General features: G+C 52.3%; 1 protein-coding gene across 3 annotated transcripts in view; it reads left to right on the top strand.

Annotated features, from left to right (window-relative positions):
* Positions 1–16813, top strand: part of LOC134931519 (N-acetyltransferase 8-like) — a 19584-nt gene extending 2771 nt beyond the window's left edge. The window contains exons 1-3 of one of the 3 annotated variants that reach the window (XM_063925423.1): positions 14509–14606; positions 14790–14912; positions 15125–16813. In XM_063925423.1, the coding sequence (XP_063781493.1) occupies positions 15133–15807 (675 nt within the window). In that variant the 5' untranslated portion in view covers positions 14509–14606; positions 14790–14912; positions 15125–15132 and the 3' untranslated portion in view covers positions 15808–16813. Of the gene's footprint in view, positions 1–6585; positions 6891–14508; positions 14607–14789; positions 14913–15124 lie in introns of those variants that run through there. The other 2 variants (XM_063925422.1, XM_063925424.1) reach the window with 2 other exon arrangements.
* The last annotated feature ends 5294 nt before the right edge of the window (positions 16814–22107 follow it).

Raw genomic sequence — 22107 nt, 5'->3', positions numbered from 1 at the left:
GGGGAGGGTTGGGGAAGGGGATGGATAGAAGAGGAGAGGGGAGGGGAGGGGAAGGGGATGGATAGAAGAGAAGAGGGGAGGGGTAGAAGTACAGCACAAGTACAGGCAGCAGCAGGAGAGGGGAGGGGAAGGGGGTGGATAGAAGAGGAGAGGGGAGGAAGTGCAGCACAAGTACAGGCAGCAGCAGGAGAGGGGAGGGGAAGGGGATGGAGAGAAGAGGGGAGGGGAAGGGGATGTATAGAAGAGGAGAGGGGAGGGGAGGAAGTACAGCACAAGTACAGGCAGCAGCAGGAGAGGGGAGGGGAAGGGGATGGAGAGGAGAGGGGAGGGGAAGGGGATGGAGAGAAGAGGGGAGGGGTAGAAGTACAGCACAAGTACAGGCAGCAGCAGGAGAGGGGAGGGGAAGGGGATGGAGAGAAGAGGAGAGGGGTGGGGAGGAAGTACAGCACAAGTACAGGCAGCAGCAGGAGAGGGGGGGGAAGGGGATGGAGAGAAGAGGGGAGGGGAGGGGAAGGGGATGGAGAGAAGAGGAGAGGGGAGGGGAGGAAGTACAGCACAAGTACAGGCAGCAGCAGGAGAGGGGAGGGGAGGGGAAGGGGATGGAGAGAAGAGGAGAGGGGAAGGGTAGAGGATGGAGAGAAGAGGAGAGGGGAGGGGAAGGGGATGGAGAGAAGAGGAGAGGGGAGGGGAGGAAGTACAGCACAAGTACAGGCAGCAACAGGAGAGGGGAGGGGAGGGGAAGGGGATGGAGAGAAGAGGAGAGGGGAGGGGAAGAGGATGGAGAGAAGAGGAGAGGCGAGGGGAAGAGGATGGAGAGGAGAGGGGAGGGGAAGGGGATGGAGAGGAGAGGAGAGGGGAGGAAGTACAGCAGAAGTACAGGCAGCAGCAGGAGAGGGGAGGGGAAGGGGATGGAGAGAAAAGGAGAGGAGAGGGGAAGGGGATGGAGAGAAGAGGAGAGGGGAGGAGAAGGGGATGGAGAGAAGAGGGGAAGGGAGGGGTAGAAGTACAGCACAAGTACAGGCAGCAGCAGGAGAGGGGAGGGGAAGGGGATGGATAGAAGAGGAGAGGGAAGGAAGTACAGCAGAAGTACAGGCAGCAGCAGGAGAGGGGAGGGGAAGGGGATGGAGAGAAGAGGGGAGGGGATGGAGAGAAGAGGGGAGGGGAGGGGAAGGGGATGGAGAGAAGAGGAGAGGGGAGGGGAGGAAGTACAGCACAAGTACAGGCAGCAGCAGGAGAGGGGAGGGGAAGGGGATGGAGAGAAGAGGAGAGGGGTGGGGAGGAAGTACAGCACAAGTACAGGCAGCAGCAGGAGAGGGGAGGGGAAGGGGATGGAGAGAAGAGGGGAGGGGAGGGGAAGGGGATGGAGAGAAGAGGAGAGGGGAGGGGAGGAAGTACAGCACAAGTACAGGCAGCAGCAGAAGAGGGGAGGGGAAGGGGATGGAGAGAAGAGGGGAGGGGAGGGGATGGAGAGAAGAGGGGAGGGGAAGGGGATGGAGAGAAGAGGGGAGGGGAGGGGATGGAGAGAAGAGGGGAGGGGTAGAAGTACAGCACAAGTACAGGCAGCAGCAGGAGAGGGGAGGGGAAGGGGATGGAGAGAAGAGGGGAGGGTTGGGGAAGGGGATGGATAGAAGAGGAGAGGGGAGGGGAGGGGAAGGGGATGGATAGAAGAGAAGAGGGGAGGGGTAGAAGTACAGCACAAGTACAGGCAGCAGCAGGAGAGGGGAGGGGAAGGGGGTGGATAGAAGAGGAGAGGGGAGGAAGTACAGCACAAGTACAGGCAGCAGCAGGAGAGGGGAGGGGAAGGGGATGGAGAGAAGAGGGGAGGGGAAGGGGATGTATAGAAGAGGAGAGGGGAGGGGAGGAAGTACAGCACAAGTACAGGCAGCAGCAGGAGAGGGGAGGGGAAGGGGATGGAGAGGAGAGGGGAGGGGAAGGGGATGGAGAGAAGAGGGGAGGGGTAGAAGTACAGCACAAGTACAGGCAGCAGCAGGAGAGGGGAGGGGAAGGGGATGGAGAGAAGAGGAGAGGGGTGGGGAGGAAGTACAGCACAAGTACAGGCAGCAGCAGGAGAGGGGGGGGAAGGGGATGGAGAGAAGTGGGGAGGGGAGGGGAAGGGGATGGAGAGAAGAGGAGAGGGGAGGGGAGGAAGTACAGCACAAGTACAGGCAGCAGCAGGAGAGGGGAGGGGAGGGGAAGGGGATGGAGAGAAGAGGAGAGGGGAAGGGTAGAGGATGGAGAGAAGAGGAGAGGGGAGGGGAAGGGGATGGAGAGAAGAGGAGAGGGGAGGGGAGGAAGTACAGCACAAGTACAGGCAGCAACAGGAGAGGGGAGGGGAGGGGAAGGGGATGGAGAGAAGAGGAGAGGGGAGGGGAAGAGGATGGAGAGAAGAGGAGAGGGGAGGGGAAGAGGATGGAGAGGAGAGGGGAGGGGAAGGGGATGGAGAGGAGAGGAGAGGGGAGGAAGTACAGCAGAAGTACAGGCAGCAGCAGGAGAGGGGAGGGGAAGGGGATGGAGAGAAAAGGAGAGGAGAGGGGAAGGGGATGGAGAGAAGAGGAGAGGGGAGGAGAAGGGGATGGAGAGAAGAGGGGAAGGGAGGGGTAGAAGTACAGCACAAGTACAGGCAGCAGCAGGAGAGGGGAGGGGAAGGGGATGGATAGAAGAGGAGAGGGAAGGAAGTACAGCAGAAGTACAGGCAGCAGCAGGAGAGGGGAGGGGAAGGGGATGGAGAGAAGAGGGGAGGGGATGGAGAGAAGAGGGGAGGGGAGGGGAAGGGGATGGAGAGAAGAGGAGAGGGGAGGGGAGGAAGTACAGCACAAGTACAGGCAGCAGCAGGAGAGGGGAGGGGAAGGGGATGGAGAGAAGAGGAGAGGGGTGGGGAGGAAGTACAGCACAAGTACAGGCAGCAGCAGGAGAGGGGAGGGGAAGGGGATGGAGAGAAGAGGGGAGGGGAGGGGAAGGGGATGGAGAGAAGAGGAGAGGGGAGGGGAGGAAGTACAGCACAAGTACAGGCAGCAGCAGAAGAGGGGAGGGGAAGGGGATGGAGAGAAGAGGGGAGGGGAGGGGATGGAGAGAAGAGGGGAGGGGAAGGGGATGGAGAGAAGAGGGGAGGGGAGGGGATGGAGAGGAGAGGGGAGGGGAGGAAGTACAGCACAAGTACAGGCAGCAGCAGGAGAGGGGAGGGGAAGGGGATGGAGAGAAGAGGAGAGGGGAGGGGAAGGGGATGGATAGAAGAGGAGAGGGGAGGGGAAGGGGGTGGAGAGAAGAGGAGAGGGGAGGGGAAGGGGATGGAGAGAAGAGTAGAGGGTTGGGGAAGGGGATGGATAGAAGAGGAGAGGGGAGGGGAAGGGGATGGATAGAAGAGGAGAGGGGAGGGGAAGGGGGTGGAGAGAAGAGGAGAGGGGAGGGGAAGGGGATGGAGAGAAGAGGAGAGGGTTGGGGAAGGGGATGGATAGAAGAGGAGAGGGGAGGGGAGGAAGTACAGCACAAGTACAGGCAGCAGCAGGAGAGGGGAGGGGAGGGGAAGGGGATGGAGAGAAGAGGAGAGGGGAAGGGTAGAGGATGGAGAGAAGAGGAGAGGGGAGGGGAAGGGGATGGAGAGAAGAGGAGAGGGGAGGGGAGGAAGTACAGCACAAGTACAGGCAGCAACAGGAGAGGGGAGGGGAGGGGAAGGGGATGGAGAGAAGAGGAGAGGGGAGGGGAAGAGGATGGAGAGAAGAGGAGAGGGGAGGGGAAGAGGATGGAGAGGAGAGGGGAGGGGAAGGGGATGGAGAGGAGAGGAGAGGGGAGGAAGTACAGCAGAAGTACAGGCAGCAGCAGGAGAGGGGAGGGGAAGGGGATGGAGAGAAAAGGAGAGGAGAGGGGAAGGGGATGGAGAGAAGAGGAGTGGGGAGGAGAAGGGGATGGAGAGAAGAGGGGAAGGGAGGGGTAGAAGTACAGCACAAGTACAGGCAGCAGCAGGAGAGGGGAGGGGAAGGGGATGGATAGAAGAGGAGAGGGAAGGAAGTACAGCAGAAGTACAGGCAGCAGCAGGAGAGGGGAGGGGAAGGGGATGGAGAGAAGAGGGGAGGGGATGGAGAGAAGAGGGGAGGGGAGGGGAAGGGGATGGAGAGAAGAGGAGAGGGGAGGGGAGGAAGTACAGCACAAGTACAGGCAGCAGCAGGAGAGGGGAGGGGAAGGGGATGGAGAGAAGAGGAGAGGGGTGGGGAGGAAGTACAGCACAAGTACAGGCAGCAGCAGGAGAGGGGAGGGGAAGGGGATGGAGAGAAGAGGGGAGGGGAGGGGAAGGGGATGGAGAGAAGAGGAGAGGGGAGGGGAGGAAGTACAGCACAAGTACAGGCAGCAGCAGAAGAGGGGAGGGGAAGGGGATGGAGAGAAGAGGGGAGGGGAGGGGATGGAGAGAAGAGGGGGGCGGAAGGGGATGGAGAGAAGAGGGGAGGGGAGGGGATGGAGAGAAGAGGGGAGGGGTAGAAGTACATCACAAGTACAGGCAGCAGCAGGAGAGGGGAGGGGAAGGGGATGGAGAGAAGAGGGGAGGGTTGGGGAAGGGGATGGATAGAAGAGGAGAGGGGAGGGGAGGGGAAGGGGATGGATAGAAGAGAAGAGGGGAGGGGTAGAAGTACAGCACAAGTACAGGCAGCAGCAGGAGAGGGGAGGGGAAGGGGATGGAGAGAAGAGGAGAGGGGAGGGGAAGGGGATGGAGAGAAGAGGAGAGGGGAAGGGGATGGGGATGGAGAGAAGAGGAGAGGGGAGGTGAAGGTGATGGAGAGAATAGGAGAGGGGAGGGGAAGGGGAAGGGGAAGGAGAGAAGAGGAGAGGGGAGGGGAAGGGGATGGAGAGGAGAGGGGAGGGGAGGAAGTACAGCACAAGTACAGGCAGCAGCAGGAGAGGGGAGGGGAAGGGGATGGAGAGAAGAGGAGAGGGGAGGGGAAGGGGATGGAGAGGAGAGGGGAGGGGAGGAAGTACAGCACAAGTACAGGCAGCAGCAGGAGAGGGGAGGGGAAGGGGATGGAGAGAAGAGGAGAGGGGAGGGGAAGGGGATGGATAGAAGAGGAGAGGGGAGGGGAAGGGGGTGGAGAGAAGAGGAGAGGGGAGGGGACGGGGATGGAGAGAAGAGGAGAGGGTTGGGGAAGGGGATGGATAGAAGAGGAGAGGGGAGGGGAAGGGGATGGATAGAAGAGGAGAGGGGAGGGGAAGGGGGTGGAGAGAAGAGGAGAGGGGAAGGGGATGGAGAGAAGAGGAGAGGGTTGGGGAAGGGGATGGATAGAAGAGGAGAGGGGGGGGAGGAAGTACAGCACTAGTACAGGCAGCAGCAGGAGAGGGGAGGGTTGGGGAAGGGGATGGATAGAAGAGGGGAGTGGAGGAAGTACAGCACAAGTACAGGCAGCAGCAGGAGAGGAGAGGGGAGGGGAAGGGGATGGATAGAAGAGGGGAGGGGAGGGGAAGGGGATGGAGAGAAGAGGGGAGGGTTGGGGAAGGGGATGGATAGAAGAGGAGAGGGGAGGGGAAGGGGATGGATAGAAGAGGAGAGGGGAGGGGAAGGGGGTGGAGAGAAGAGGAGAGGGGAGGGGAAGGGGATGGAGAGAAGAGGGGAGGGTTGGGGAAGGGGATGGATAGAAGAGGAGAGGGGAGGGGAGGGGAAGGGGATGGATAGAAGAGAAGAGGGGAGGGGTAGAAGTACAGCACAAGTACAGGCAGCAGCAGGAGAGGGGAGGGGAAGGGGATGGAGAGAAGAGGAGAGGGGAGGGGAAGGGGATGGAGAGAAGAGGAGAGGGGAGGGGAAGGGGATGGGGATGGAGAGAAGAGGAGAGGGGAGGTGAAGGTGATGGAGAGAATAGGAGAGGGGAGGGGAAGGGGAAGGAGAGAAGAGGAAAGGGGAGGGGAAGGGGATGGAGAGGAGAGGGGAGGGGAGGAAGTACAGCACAAGTACAGGCAGCAGCAGGAGAGGGGAGGGGAAGGGGATGGAGAGAAGAGGAGAGGGGAGGGGAAGGGGATGGAGAGGAGAGGGGAGGGGAGGAAGTACAGCACAAGTACAGGCAGCAGCAGGAGAGGGGAGGGGAAGGGGATGGAGAGAAGAGGAGAGGGGAGGGGAAGGGGATGGATAGAAGAGGAGAGGGGAGGGGAAGGGGGTGGAGAGAAGAGGAGAGGGGAGGGGAAGGGGATGGAGAGAAGAGGAGAGGGTTGGGGAAGGGGGTGGATAGAAGAGGAGAGGGGAGGGGAAGGGGATGGATAGAAGAGGAGAGGGGAGGGGAAGGGGGTGGAGAGAAGAGGAGAGGGGAGGGGAAGGGGATGGAGAGAAGAGGAGAGGGTTGGGGAAGGGGATGGATAGAAGAGGAGAGGGGAGGGGAGGAAGTACAGCACTAGTACAGGCAGCAGCAGGAGAGGGGAGGGTTGGGGAAGGGGATGGATAGAAGAGGGGAGTGGAGGAAGTACAGCACAAGTACAGGCAGCAGCAGGAGAGGAGAGGGGAGGGGAAGGGGATGGATAGAAGAGGGGAGGGGAGGGGAAGGGGATGGAGAGAAGAGGGGAGGGTTGGGGAAGGGGATGGATAGAAGAGGAGAGGGGAGGGGAAGGGGATGGATAGAAGAGGGGAGTGGAGGAAGTACAGCACAAGTACAGGCAGCAGCAGGAAGGTCACTGTAGATTATTATTACAGACAGTACTCATGCAGGGACTCTCATGCTGGAAGCGTTTACAGTAACGTTGGCTGTTATAGCCTCTATTGCAGCGTTATAACCTAAATGGACAAGGAAGAAAACAGAGAAGTTTGAGATTGTGAGGAGGAAACAGCAGGTGTGAGATTGCAGAGAGGAAAGAGTGATTACATATGCCACGTGTACAGGACACAGGACGGGAGGCAGGACACAGTGCGGGGTCACACCCTGCAGGAGAAGGTACAGTGGCACTGCCATCTATACGCTATACTAGGATGCACAGGTTACACACAGGGTAAAATGTTATACACAATGTATCTTATCATCACATTGCTAATCTTTGTTACTGACAGGTTACAGCACGCCTAGCCGACCCGTTCCTCGTCTACTGTTATGAAAGTCCCATCACACCCTCCCACCAATCAGCTGGTAAAGCATGCTGGGACTTGTAGTTTCACCACAGCTGCAGAGGTTTACAACTTCTCTTATGTGACTATGGGGGTAATTCAGATCTGTTCACAGCAGATAATGTGTTAGCTAATGGGCAAAACCATGTGCAGTGCATGGGGGCAGATGTAACATGTGCAGAGAGAGTTAGATTTGGGCGGGGTGTGTTCAAACTGAAATCTAAATTGCAGTGTAAAAATAAAGCAGCCAGTATTTACCCTGCACAGAAACAATATAACCCACCCAAATCTAACTCTCTCTGCACATGTTACATCTGCTTCCCCTGCAGTGCACATGAGGGGTCATTCCGAGTTGTTAGCTCGTTATTTTTTTCGCTACGGAGCGATTAGTCGCAAACTGCGCATGCACAAGTAAATTAGCACAAAAGTTTGGTATTTTACTCACGGCGTAACAAGGTTTTCTCATCGTTCTGGTGATCGTAGTGTGATTGACAGGAAGTGGGTGTTTCTGGGCGGAAACTGGCCGTTTTCTGGAAGTGTGCGGAAAAACGCAGGCGTTTCAGGGGAAAAAGCGGGAGTGGTTGGAGAAACGGGGGAGTGGCTGGGCTGGGTGTGTTTGTGACGTCAAACCAGGAACGAAAAGGACTGAGCTGGTCGCAATGGCAGAGTCAGTGTGGAGCTACTCAGAAACTGCGGGGTAATCGTTACGAGAAAATTAGCGAATCTTTCGTTTGCAATTCTGCTATGCTAAGATACACTCCCAGAGGGCGGCGGCTTAGCGTGTGCAATGCTGCTAAAATCAGCTAGCGAGCGAACAACTCGGAATCACCACCATGGTTTTGCCCAACTGCTAACAAAAATCCTGCTGCAATCAACTCAGAATTACCCCCCATGTGCAGTGCATGGGGGGCAGATGTAATGTGCAGAGAGAGTTAGATTTGGAGAGGAGTTGTAACTCATTTACCCCCACCCCACCCCCAAACACACACATTACGTGGAGCTTAGGGCCAGTGCTAGTGTTTTCGGCACCCCCTGTAATCTAAAAATTAGTGCTCAACTTCTCATACTTTATAAAGGGACAATGGGGGTCATTCCGACCTAATCGCATGCTGCTTTTTTTCACTGCACTTCGATCAGGTCAGAACTGCGCATGCATATGCACCGCAATGCGCAGGTGCGTCGTACGGGTACAAAGCGTATCGTTGCTGAGTGATGGATTTAATGATGGATCCATTCGCACAGCAGATCGCAAGGAGATTGACAGAAAGAGGGCGTTTGTGGGTGACAACTGACCATTTTCTGGGAGTGTTTTAAAAAACGCAGGCGTGTCCAAACGTTTGTAGGGCGGATGTCTGACGTCAATTCCAGGACCGGACATGCTTAAGTGATCCCAGTGGCTGAGTCAGTTCAGACCTACTCAGAATCTGTAAAAAAACGTTTTCGTCCTGCTCGGCTGCACAAGCGTTTGCGCACTTGCACAGCAAATATACACTCCTCTGTGGGCGGCGACTATGCGTTTGCAAGGCTTCAAAAAGCAGCTAGCGAGTGATCAACTCGGAATGGCCCCCATTGGGCCTAATTCAGAGTTGATCGCAGCAGCAAATTTGTTAGTAGTTGGGCAAAACCATGTGCACTGCAGGGGCAGGGGGCAGATGTAACATGTGCAGAGAGAGTTAGATTTGGGTGGGGTATGTTCAAACTGAAATCTAAATTGCAGTGTAAAAACAAAGCAGCAGTAGGTGCCCTGGCACCTTGCAAAAATAAAAAAAAATATTAGTTTATGCTGTGCCATGCTGTGCCATCGATGGAGGGAAACTATCTGGTTTTCTACCATTAATGTCAAAAGTATTCAACATCAGCCATAAACCATCGATGATACTAATATTCTATAACAGCAGGACATAGATGCCTACCTTGCTTCACCCTCCTCTGGGATGTGGCAGCGTGGTAGGTGAATGGGGGCGTGGTTGGCAGCAATGTGGGCGGTCCTGGAGCATGGTCAGTGGGAAGTGGGTAGTCCGGGGAGGTGGCATCATGATTGCGTCATCGTGGGCCCCTCCCCACTAGACAGTGCAGAGAAAACAGGCACTGTATATTGCGGATCGCGTCATCGTATCCCCGTCAGATCACCCACTTGTTCTCTGTTGTTGGCTGCTGAGGGGAAGTGCGGAGGCCTGCCAGCAAAAGCGGGAGGCTTGCCCACCTTTCCGGGTAGACCGGGAGGGCCACTCGATTTTCGGAAGCCTCCCGGCCATTACAGGAGGGTAGGCAAGTATGCAGCAGGAATGTAGATACCTTGCTAATTGGGAGTCTGGATGAAGTATTTGGTTGCTGATGATAGATAGGCTTACCATACCATCCCCTTACACCGGGACACTCATGAATTACACAGGTTCTGTGGCTGAGTGAACCCAGGTGGAATGCAGGCATGACGTCAGCCAGCCACAGAACCTGTGTAACCCATGTTTCCCGGTGTAAAGGGACAGTATGGTAAGCTTTAGTATAAGGCCTATAGAATGATGTGCAGTTAGGATGTGGAAAGCCATAAGGTCAACACCAGAATGTCAAACTGTATTATTTCCACAGGGTTAAAATGTCAACATACAATGTGTCTCCATCTTCAAAATGCCGACATGTGGGAGGACACCAGCTCTCTAACTAGGATGGCACTGCCTCTGCCGGGATCATTACTAAATGCCGGCGGCCGGAAATCCGGCGGTCGAAATCCCGACGCCGGAATCCCGACCACACAATCCCGACAGGGGTGGCGAGCAGAACGCAGCCCCTTGTGCGCCGGGATTCCGCCCGGTGGCATCTTGACCGCATCCCCCTCTGCCAACTATTAGAGGCCATGAATCCCTAGCCAGCCTCACCCCTAGATAGGAACCCACCTGCTGCCACGTATAGGTTGCTGAATGACTCCAGTCTGCACAAGGCACCCCGGCATCTCCAAGCTCCCCACCACCTCATTCTGAATGACTATCCTTAGCTAGCCTCACCCCCTAGCCAGGAACCCACCTGCAGCCGCGTATAGGTTGCTGAATGATTCCTGTCTGCACAAGGCACCCCGGCATCTCCAAGCTCCCCACCAACACATTCTGTATGACCATCCTTAGCCAGCCTCACCCCCTAGCCAGGAACCCACCTGCAGCCACGTATAAGTTGCTGAATGACTCCAGTCTGCACAAGCCACCCCGGCATCTCCAAGCTCCCCACCACCTCATTCTGTATGACTATCCCTAGCCAGCCTCACCCCCTAGCCAGGAACCCACCTGCAGCCGCGTATAGGTTGCTGAATGACTCCAGTCTGCACAAGGCACCCCAGCATTTCCAAGCTCCCCTCCACCACATTCTATATGACCATCCTTAGCCAGCCTCACCCCCTAGCCAGGAACCCACATGCTGCCACGTATAGGTTGCTGAATGACTCCAGTCTGCACAAGGCACCCCGGCATCTCCAAGCTCCACACCACCACATTCTGTATGACTATCCCGAGCCAGCCTCACCCCCTAGCCAGGAACCCACCTGCAGCCACGTATAGGTTGCTGAATGACTCCAGTCTGCACAAGGCACCCCAGCATTTCCAAGCTCCCCTCCACCACATTCTATATGACCATCCTTAGCCAGCCTCACCCCCTAGCCAGGAACCCACATGCTGCCACGTATAGGTTGCTGAATGACTCCAGTCTGCACAAGGCACCCCAGCATTTCCAAGCTCCCCTCCACCACATTCTATATGAACATCCTTAGCCAGCCTCACCCCCTAGCCAGGAACCCACATGCTGCCACGTATAGGTTGCTGAATGACTCCAGTCTGCACAAGGCACCCCGGCATCTCCAAGCTCCACACCACCACATTCTGTATGACTATCCCGAGCCAGCCTCACCCCCTAGCCAGGAACCCACCTGCAGCCGCGTATAGGTTGCTGAATGACTCCAGTCTGCACAAGGCACCCCAGCATTTCCAAGCTCCCCTCCACCACATTCCTGTATGACCATCCCTAGTCAGCCTCACCCCCTAGCCAGGAACCCACCTGCTGCCACGTATAGGTTGCTGAATGACTCCAGTCTGCACAAGGCACCCCGGCATCTCCAAGCTCCCCACCACCTCATTCTGTATGACCATCCCTAGCCAGCCTCACCCCCTAGCCAGGAACCCACCTGCTGCCACGTATAGGTTGCTGAATGACTCCAGTCTGCACAAGGTCTCCTGGCATCTCCAAGCTCCCCACCACCACATTCTGTATGACTATCCCTAGCCAGCCTCACCCCCTAGATAGGAACCCACCTGCTGCCACGTATAGGTTGCTGAATGACTCCAGTCTGCACAAGGCACCCCGGCATCTCCAAGCTCCCGACCACCACATTCTGTATGACTATCCCGAGCCAGCCTCACCCCCTAGCCAGGAACCCACCTGCAGCCGCGTATAGGTTGCTGAATGACTCCAGTCTGCACAAGGCACCCCAGCATTTCCAAGCTCCCCTCCACCACATTCTATATGACCATCCTTAGCCAGCCTCACCCCCTAGCCAGGAACCCACATGCTGCCACGTATAAGTTGCTGAATGACTCCAGTCTGCACAAGGCACCCCGGCATCTCCAAACCACCACATTCTGTATGACTATCCCGAGCCAGCCTCACCCCCTAGCCAGGAACCCACCTGCAGCCACGTATAGGTTACTGAATGACTCCAGTCTGCACAAGGCACCCCAGCATTTCCAAGCTCCCCTCCACCACATTCTATATGACCATCCTTAGCCAGCCTCACCCCCTAGCCAGGAACCCACCTGCAGCCGCGTATAGGTTGCTGAATGACTCCAGTCTGCACAAGGCACCCCAGCATTTCCAAGCTCCCCTCCACCACATTCTATATGACCATCCTTAGCCAGCCTCATCCCCTAGCCAGGAACCCACATGCTGCCACGTATAGGTTGCTGAATGACTCCAGTCTGCACAAGGCACCCCAGCATTTCCAAGCTCCCCTCCACCACATTCTATATGACCATCCTTAGCCAGCCTCACCCCCTAGCCAGGAACCCACATGCTGCCACGTATAAGTTGCTGAATGACTCCAGTCTGCACAAGGCACCCCGGCATCTCCAAGCTCCACACCACCACATTCTGTATGACTATCCCGAGCCAGCCTCACCCCCTAGCCAGGAACCCACCTGCAGCCGCGTATAGGTTGCTGAATGACTCCAGTCTGCACAAGGCACCCCAGCATTTCCAAGCTCCCCTCCACCACATTCTATATGACCATCCTTAGCCAGCCTCACCCCCTAGCCAGGAACCCACATGCTGCCACGTATAGGTTGCTGAATGACTCCAGTCTGCACAGGGCACCCCGGTATCTCCAAGCTCCCCACCACCTCATTCTGTATGACCAATCCTTAGCCAGCCTCACCCCCTAGCTAGGAACCCACATGCTGCCGCGTATAGGTTTCTGAATGACTCCAGTCTGCACAAGGCACCCCGGCATCTCCAAGCTCCCCACCACCACATTCCTGTATGACCATCCCTAGTCAGCCTCACCCCCTAGCCAGGAACCCACCTGCTGCCACGTATAGGTTGCTGAATGACTCCAGTCTGCACAAGGCACCCCGGCATCTCCAAGCTCCCCACCACCTCATTCTGTATGACCATCCCTAGCCAGCCTCACCCCCTAGCCAGGAACCCACCTGCTGCCACGTATAGGTTGCTGAATGACTCCAGTCTGCACAAGGTCCCCTGGCATCTCCAAGCTCCCCACCACCACATTCTGTATGACTATCCCTAGCCAGCCTCACCCCCTAGATAGGAACCCACCTGCTGCCACGTATAGGTTGCTGAATGACTCCAGTCTGCACAAGGCACCCCGGCATCTCCAAGCTCCCGACCACCACATTCTGTATGACTATCCCGAGCCAGCCTCACCCCCTAGCCAGGAACCCACCTGCAGCCGCGTATAGGTTGCTGAATGACTCCAGTCTGCACAAGGCACCCCAGCATTTCCAAGCTCCCCTCCACCACATTCTATATGACCATCCTTAGCCAGCCTCACCCCCTAGCCAGGAACCCACATGCTGCCACGTATAAGTTGCTGAATGACTCCAGTCTGCACAAGGCACCCCGGCATCTCCAAGCTCCCCACCACCTCATTCTGTATGACCAATCCTTAGCCAGCCTCACCCCCTAGCTAGGAACCCACATGCTGCCACGTATAGGTTTCTAAATGACTCCAGTCTGCACAAGGCACCCCGGCATCTCCAAGCTGCCCACCACCACATTCTGTATGACCATCCCTAGTCAGCCTCACCCCCTAGCCAGGAACCCACCTGCTGCCACGTATAGGTTGCTGAATGACTCCAGTCTGCACAAGGCACCCCGGCATCTCCAAGCTCCCCACCACCACATTCTATATGACCATCTCCAGGACGTCATTCATCATGTTATCCTAAGGGCCACACAGTGCGGTCAAGAAAATGCTTCATAAAACAAAATGTCCCCACACCTTGCAGGAACCACTGATAGACCAGGGAAGTATTACCTTCATCCTGCTCCTGGCAATGTTCATGAGGGCTCCTCCCCAGGACAACGGTCACTAGGGGATATTAACCACACTGTCCTACCCCTAGGCGAATGCTTGGAATGAAAGCAGATGAACAAATCTCTGCAAAAGTACTGGATGGGGACCCTGTGCCAATTGCTATGGAAACTATAGAAGCTAAGAAGAGAACTTCATGGTTCTCCAAGCAGCTCCTCTCCAAATCTCCACCACCACCAAGATCATGAAGATAATCAACAGTCCTTCCACCCCCCGACTCCCCTATGTAATGTCCTGGCAGTATGTTCCAGAGCCACAAAACCTGCTGTTTCCATAAACACATGGCATCAGTCTCCAGGTTCCTGTGGCAACATGATGCCACTATATATACTTTGGGATCTAGAATCCTCCGCCAGATCACCGGTAACCTTCACGTGATGCCCTCTGTGTGCCCCAACAGGGAAATAAACTACCACAGCAGCGGACTGCTTGGACCTACTGTTGGAGCTCAGACCCTGGGACACTGGGATGTTCTCACCTACTGTCAGGGCCATGCATTAAATAATAGCCACTCTCTGCAGATCTCTGGGGATGTTACTAATATTCTGTCAATTAAGTAAAGTATTTACATGAAGACTGCTGCGTATATAGTGGTATGTCTCCTTCACCTGCTTATAGGACAGCAGGGGAGGCCACAGACAGGCCTCATCCAAGCAGGCCACCAACTGAACAGCCCCGCCACTGAAGTGGTTATGTCAGCACGGTATACCCAGCGCACTACCTTTGTCTCACAGGGATGTTATGTCCCCACAACGCACACTCCTGTTATTTCTGTTGTAGTTTGTACTTGTATCTGCTATATCTCATCTGTCCTGAAATCGTCACCCCTGAGTGTCACTATTAAACCACCCCTGTCTTCAGCACTCGGGTATGACGGGCCCCAACGCCTAAGAGTTCCATCCAGCTAACTGGCCGGTGAAATGAGAGACCGCACGCGGACAGCGCAGACGGCGGCTCTCTCTGGTAAGTGTAGGCATGTGAGATGCGTGAACAGGTCACGGTGCTACAGGGATGACTGAGCGTGTTGTAAAATCACTCACGTGCTTATACACTGTGTAAGCTAGAACACATTAACCTAATGACGTGAGTGATGTGACACGTTCGTGCCGCCCGCCGGTTTCTTAGTTATCTGATGCTTTGTCCTAGGACGCAGGTCAGGTCACTACTGCCGCTGCAGGCCACTTCGTGTAATAGACGCCTCCTGCTGTATCACCGTACAGCGATATCACTGCAGCTTCCAAGGAAGTGACACCACCTCCAGCCACATCTGTAAGACCTCTATTGTGTATGTATTGTATATAGAGTTTGTATACACACATGTAGCTAGATTGGACAGGGGAACTCATTTAAACACGCATAGCTTGTCTATGTTTATTGCGTGTCTTTGAACTATCTGGACAGCTTGAGGTATAGATAGGGACACCACCAGCGCTGGTGATTCAACGTCAGCAATGTAACTGTAACCGATCTCTAATCTACAGGATACAAGATGTCTGATTACATCATCCGGCTGTACAAGGACTCGGACTACCAAGCGGTGAGGGACCTCTTTGCCCAGGGGACTCTAGAACATACTCAAGTTGCCTTCAAGCATGGTCTCTCCCTTCCACGTATTTGGTTATTACTATTAGTCGCCTTCTTCTTGCCCCTTCTGATCCTCAGGTCCGTGGTCTTCTCCTTTGTAGTAGTATTCTTAGCCTTCATCATCCTCTGGTTGGGCACGAGAGACCTCTACGATTCCTATGTCAGGCACGCTCTCTCCGACGACATGCTGGATATCCAGAAGTTCTACCTGCAGAGAGATGGCTACTGCTTCTGGGTGGCCGAGTCGGCCGGAGAAGTGGTAGGAATGGTGGTAGCTATACCATCATCGCACCCGGGAGGGGACAACCATACAGAACTTAGGAGGATGTCGGTGGCCCAAAGCCACAGAGGCAGGGGAATCGCCAAAGCACTCTGTAGGACAGTCATTGACTTTGCCCGTGGACGCGGTTGCAGTGCGGTCATCCTGGAGACAACATTGGGCCATCGGGCGGCTCACGGATTGTACCAGAGTATGGGCTTCAAGTGGCAGCATTCAACGTTTCTGAAACACCCTTTGGCGAAACTTGTAGATTTTAAGTTCTTATTCTATAAGTACAATATTCCAACAATGAGCAAGTAATGTCCTAATGGAAGTATATGGCCCCATCCATGAGCTGTCTTCTGATTCAGAGGTGCTCTCAAATTGGTGCACCCTCACTCATCTTGAACTGGGTGGACATTGGATGATATTCTGGACAATTTCTCATTTTGAGATGAATCGTAAATCGTCCAGTATGTACGCTTGTCGCATCTTCATGTTTGCCTGCAGTGCAGCCAGTTCTGGATTTGGGCCTACTTCAGCATGGATCTGCAATCCATTACACTGACATGCGAGGGGACGCTGCATAGGGCAAGTGCACCGCGCATGCCAGATCCAGCCCCCCACCCCCGCGCACATGCAAAAGCATTGCGCAGTGGAGATGCTTTCGCATGTTTAGGGTAGCCCTTTGCCTAGCTGCTATGGAAGATGGCTACCCGCCATGCTTTGGGTCACAGCAGCTGCGTATGATGTCCCTTAAACGACGCCGTGACTCCCCTCCCTCCCTCCCTCCCGCCTCCTGCCCAATCAGGCAGAGGCATTTGCAGATGTGAAATACCGTATAATCTCACTGTGTGCGCATGCGCATTGCGTCTTCTGCGCGTGCGCACACTTCACAGGTCACCAGCATGCGAATATTGCCGCAGCAGCGTTCCATGCTGAAATAGGCCCTAAATCATTAACGATTTTGAGCAAATTGTCTAGTGTGTACGCCCTACCTACAGCAGGCATGGGATCTCGCTAACCTGCACTAGACAGGTAAAAGCTGATTGCTGATTCGTCGCTGTAGTTTCAGCACTTAGATGCATACAGTTCTATGGAGCAACGAACTTTGTAGGATTTCATTTACTCATTACAATAGATCCCAATGTCCCATCAGAAGCTTTTCTATGACAGGTGAGACACTCTGAGACCAGTGACACTGCACCCGCACTTATCACACATCTATAGTAACATATGGAGTTTTCTTTAATGTCTCACAAAATCTTCCCCTGGATGTACACACTGAAACCAATGACACAATTATAAATAAAGACTAATCACTTGATTTACTGTACCCTGTGGTGTAGCTGGGGGGCACATGAGGGTGGAGGTAGCGCAGGGCATGAGGGTGGAGGTGACACAGTGGCCATGAGGCTGGAAGAAGCACAACAAGCATGAGGCTGGAGGTGACATGGGGCATGAGGCTGGAGGTGACATGGGGCATGAGGCTAGAGGTGACATGGGGCATGAGGCTGGAGGTGACATGGGGCATGAGGCTGGAGGTGACACTGGGCATGAGGTTGGAGGTGACATGGGGCATGAGGCTGGAGGTGACATGGGGCATGAGGCTGGAGGTGACACTGGGCATGAGGTTGGAGGTGACATGAGGCTGGAGGTGACATGAGGCTGGAGGTGACACTGGGCATGAGGCTGGAGGTGACACTGGGCATGAGGTTGGAGGTGACATGGGAGATGAGGTTGCAGGTGATTTAAGGGGTATGTGGCTGGAAGTGGCACAAGGAGCGTGAGGCTGGAGGTAACAGGAGGCTGCAGGTGACACAAGGGGTATGATGCAGGCAGTGGCACAGGGCATAAGTCTGGTAGCAGCACGGGGGGCATGTGGCTGGGTGTGGCACGGGGCATGAGGCTGGGTGTGGCACAGGGGGTATGAGGCTGGAGAGAACAGAGGGGAAGGGGTTGTACATTATTCACAATTGGCAGACTTAGAAGAAAGGGCTGAGGCACAGCAATCGTCATTAAGGATCCAATTCTAACAAAACATATTACTGACACAATACATTACATGATCTCCTGCATGAATAGTGATCTCCTGCATGAATAGTGATCTCCTGCATAATTAGTGATCTGCTGCATGATTAGTGATCTCCTGCATGATTAGTGATCTCCTGCATGATTAGTGATCTGCTTCATGAATAGTGATCTCCTGCATGATTAGTGACCTGCTTCATGAATAGTGATCTGCTTCATGAATAGTGATCTGCTTCATGAATAGTGATCTCCTGCATGATTAGTGACCTGCTTCATGAATAGTGATCTGCTGCATGATTAGTGACCTGCTTCATGAATAGTGATCTCCTGCATGATTAGTGATCTGCTGCATGAATAGTGATCTGCTTCATGAATAGTGATCTGCTGCATGATTAGTGACCTGCTTCATGAATAGTGATCTGCTTCATGAATAGTGATCTGCTTCATGAATAGTGATCTCCTGCATGATTAGTGACCTGCTTCATGAATAGTGATCTCCTGCATGAATAGTAATCTGCTGCATGAATAGTGATCTCCTGCATGAATAGTGATCTCCTGCATGATTAGTGATCTGCTGCATGAATAGTGATCTGCTGCATGAATAGTGATCTCCTGCATGAATAGTAATCTGCTGCATGAATAGTGATCTCCTGCATGAATAGTGATCTCCTGCATGAATAGTGATCTCCTGCATGAATAGTGATCTGCTGCATGAATAGTGATCTCCTGCATGATTAGTGATCTCCTGCATGAATAGTGATCTCCTGCATGAATAGTGATCTGCTGCATGAATAGTGATCTACATGATTAGTGATCTCCTGCATGAATAGTGATCTGCTGCATGAATAGTGATCTGCTGCATGATTAGTGATCTGCTGCATGAATAGTGATCTGCTGCATGATTAGTGATCTGCTGCATGAATAGTGATCTCCTGCATGATTAGTGATCTCCTGCATGAATAGTGATCTCCTGCATGATTAGTGATCTGCTGCATGAATAGTGATCTCCTGCATGATTAGTGATCTCCTGCATGAATAGTGATCTGCTGCATGAATAGTGATCTCCTGCATGATTAGTGATCTCCTGCATGAATAGTGATCTCCTGCATGAATAGTGATCTCCTGCATGAATAGTGATCTCCTGCATGATTAGTGATCTGCTGCATGAATAGTGATCTGCTGCATGATTAGTGATCTCCTGCATGAATAGTGATCTGCTGCATGAATAGTGATCCTGCATGATTAGTGATCTGCTGCATGAATAGTGATCTCCTGCATGAATAGTGATCTCCTGCATGATTAGTGATCTGCTGCATGAATAGTGATCTCCTGCATGAATAGTGATCTCCTGCATGATTAGTGATCTGCTGCATGAATAGTGATCTCCTGCATGATTAGTGATCTGCTGCATGATTAGTGACCTGCTTCATGAATAGTGATCTGCTGCATGATTAGTGACCTGCTTCATGAATAGTGATCTGCTGCATGATTAGTGACCTGCTTCATGAATAGTGATCTCCTGCATGATTAGTGATCTGCTTCATGAATAGTGATCTCCTGCATGATTAGTGACCTGCTTCATGAATAGTGATCTGCTTCATGAATAGTGATCTCCTGCATGATTAGTGACCTGCTTCATGAATAGTGATCTGCTGCATGATTAGTGATCTGCTGCATGAATAGTGATCCTGCATGATTAGTGATCTCCTGCATGATTAGTGATCTGCTGCATGAATAGTGATCCTGCATGAATAGTGATCTCCTGCATGAATAGTGATCTCCTGCATGAATAGTGATCTGCTGCATGATTAGTGATCTGCTGCATGAATAGTGATCTGCTGCATGAATAGTGATCTGCATGAATAGTAATCTGCTGCATGAATAGTGATCTCCTGCATGAATAGTGATCTCCTGCATGAATAGTGATCTGCTGCATGAATAGTGATCTCCTGCATGATTAGTGATCTCCTGCATGAATAGTGATCTCCTGCATGAATAGTGATCTGCTGCATGAATAGTGATCTACATGATTAGTGATCTCCTGCATGAATAGTGATCTGCTGCATGATTAGTGATCTGCTGCATGAATAGTGATCTGCTGCATGATTAGTGATCTGCTGCATGAATAGTGATCTCCTGCATGATTAGTGATCTCCTGCATGAATAGTGATCTCCTGCATGAATAGTGATCTCCTGCATGATTAGTGATCTGCTGCATGAATAGTGATCTGCTGCATGATTAGTGATCTGCTGCATGAATAGTGATCTCCTGCATGAATAGTGATCTGCTGCATGAATAGTGATCTGCATGATTAGTGATCTCCTGCATGAATAGTGATCTCCTGCATGAATAGTGATCTCCTGCATGAATAGTGATCTCCTGCATGATTAGTGATCTGCTGCATGAATAGTGATCTGCTGCATGATTAGTGATCTGCTGCATGAATAGTGATCTGCTGCATGAATAGTGATCCTGCATGATTAGTGATCTGCTGCATGAATAGTGATCTCCTGCATGAATAGTGATCTCCTGCATGATTAGTGATCTGCTGCATGAATAGTGATCTCCTGCATGATTAGTGATCTGCTGCATGAATAGTGATCTCCTGCATGATTAGTGATCTGCTGCATGAATAGTGATCTGCTGCATGATTAGTGATCTCCTGCATGAATAGTGATCTGCTGCATGAATAGTGATCTCCTGCATGAATAGTAATCTGCTGCATGAATAGTGATCTCCTGCATGAATAGTGATCTCCTGCATGAATAGTGATCTGCTGCATGATTAGTGATCTGCTGCATGAATAGTGATCTGCTGCATGAATAGTGATCTGCTGCATGAATAGTAATCTGCTGCATGAATAGTGATCTCCTGCATGAATAGTGATCTCCTGCATGAATAGTGATCTCCTGCATGATTAGTGATCTCCTGCATGAATAGTGATCTGCTGCATGAATAGTGATCTACATGATTAGTGATCTCCTGCATGAATAGTGATCTGCTGCATGAATAGTGATCTCCTGCATGATTAGTGATCTCCTGCATGAATAGTGATCTCCTGCATGAATAGTGATCTGCTGCATGAATAGTGATCTACATGATTAGTGATCTCCTGCATGAATAGTGATCTGCTGCATGATTAGTGACCTGCTTCATGAATAGTGATCTGCTGCATGATTAGTGACCTGCTTCATGAATAGTGATCTGCTGCATGATTAGTGACCTGCTTCATGAATAGTGATCTGCTGCATGATTAGTGATCTGCTGCATGAATAGTGATCTGCTGCATGATTAGTGATCTCCTGCATGAATAGTGATCTCCTGCATGAATAGTGATCTCCAGCATGATTAGTGATCTGCTGCATGAATAGTGATCTGCTGCATGAATAGTGATCTGCTGCATGAATAGTGATCCTGCATGATTAGTGATCTGCTGCATGAATAGTGATCTCCTGCATGAATAGTGATCTCCTGCATGATTAGTGATCTGCTGCATGAATAGTGATCTCCTGCATGAATAGTGATCTCCTGCATGATTAGTGATCTCCTGCATGAATAGTGATCTCCTGCATGAATAGTGATCTGCTGCATGAATAGTGATCTGCTGCATGATTAGTGATCTGCTGCATGAATAGTGATCTGCTGCATGATTAGTGATCTGCTGCATGAATAGTGATCTGCTGCATGATTAGTGATCTGCCAGGGGAGAGACAATTTCTTCATTGCAGGGGAACCACCATATAGGTAAGGTGTTTTTCTATGTGGTACAAACAGAAAGCGCAGCAGAATTTGCTGCGCTATTTATGAAACTGTTATTAATAATGATAATAATAATAAATAATAAATCAGTCTCTCAGGTGACCGCGGTAGCCTGCAATGAACCCTCCACACTGAAGCATTGGGATTCCATATTGTTCCATCATCGCTCTATGGGCCTCATTCATGTTAGTAAAGCAAATTATCAAGCAACTGGGCAAAACCACGCTGCAGTGCAGGTGGATCAGATGTAACATGTGCAGAGAGAGTTAGATTTGGGTGGGTTATTTTGTTTCTGTGCAGGGTAAATACTGGCTGCTTTATTTTTACACTGCAATTTACATTTAAGCCTGAACACACCACACCCAAATCTAACTTTCTCTGCACATGTTACATCTGCCCCCATGTCCTATAAACTAGTCTAATTAATCACATATGAAAAGAAACTCATAGAATTACTGTGTTTTAAGAAAATTACATAACAGCAACAAATTGAGCAGGAAGGTTATAATAGCCACTATTTCAAAAAATAAATATAAGTAAGATCAAAAAAGAAAAATAATAATGTGACTTGCTGTAGAGTCGTAATGGAAATAAACCAAATTAATATTCCCAATAAGCCGTCCATTAATTTATTGTGCTTGACATTAACTATACACTTTAAGCTAGTTTATCAACTAAAATAAAGACACGGACACAACTGCGTTGGATTAAACGGTCATTGAATTTATTAATTGGAATGACCTCACTCGTAGTGGGTGGCCAGGAAGACGCTACCACTAACCAGCTCTAGTCACGATTTTACAAAATGGCGGCGACTAAATGCCCCAACT

Source organism: Pseudophryne corroboree, chromosome 1 (genome assembly GCF_028390025.1).
Source record: "Pseudophryne corroboree isolate aPseCor3 chromosome 1, aPseCor3.hap2, whole genome shotgun sequence".
Classification (NCBI taxonomy): Eukaryota; Metazoa; Chordata; class Amphibia; order Anura; family Myobatrachidae; genus Pseudophryne; species Pseudophryne corroboree.
This window is presented reverse-complemented; position numbering and strand designations above follow the sequence as displayed.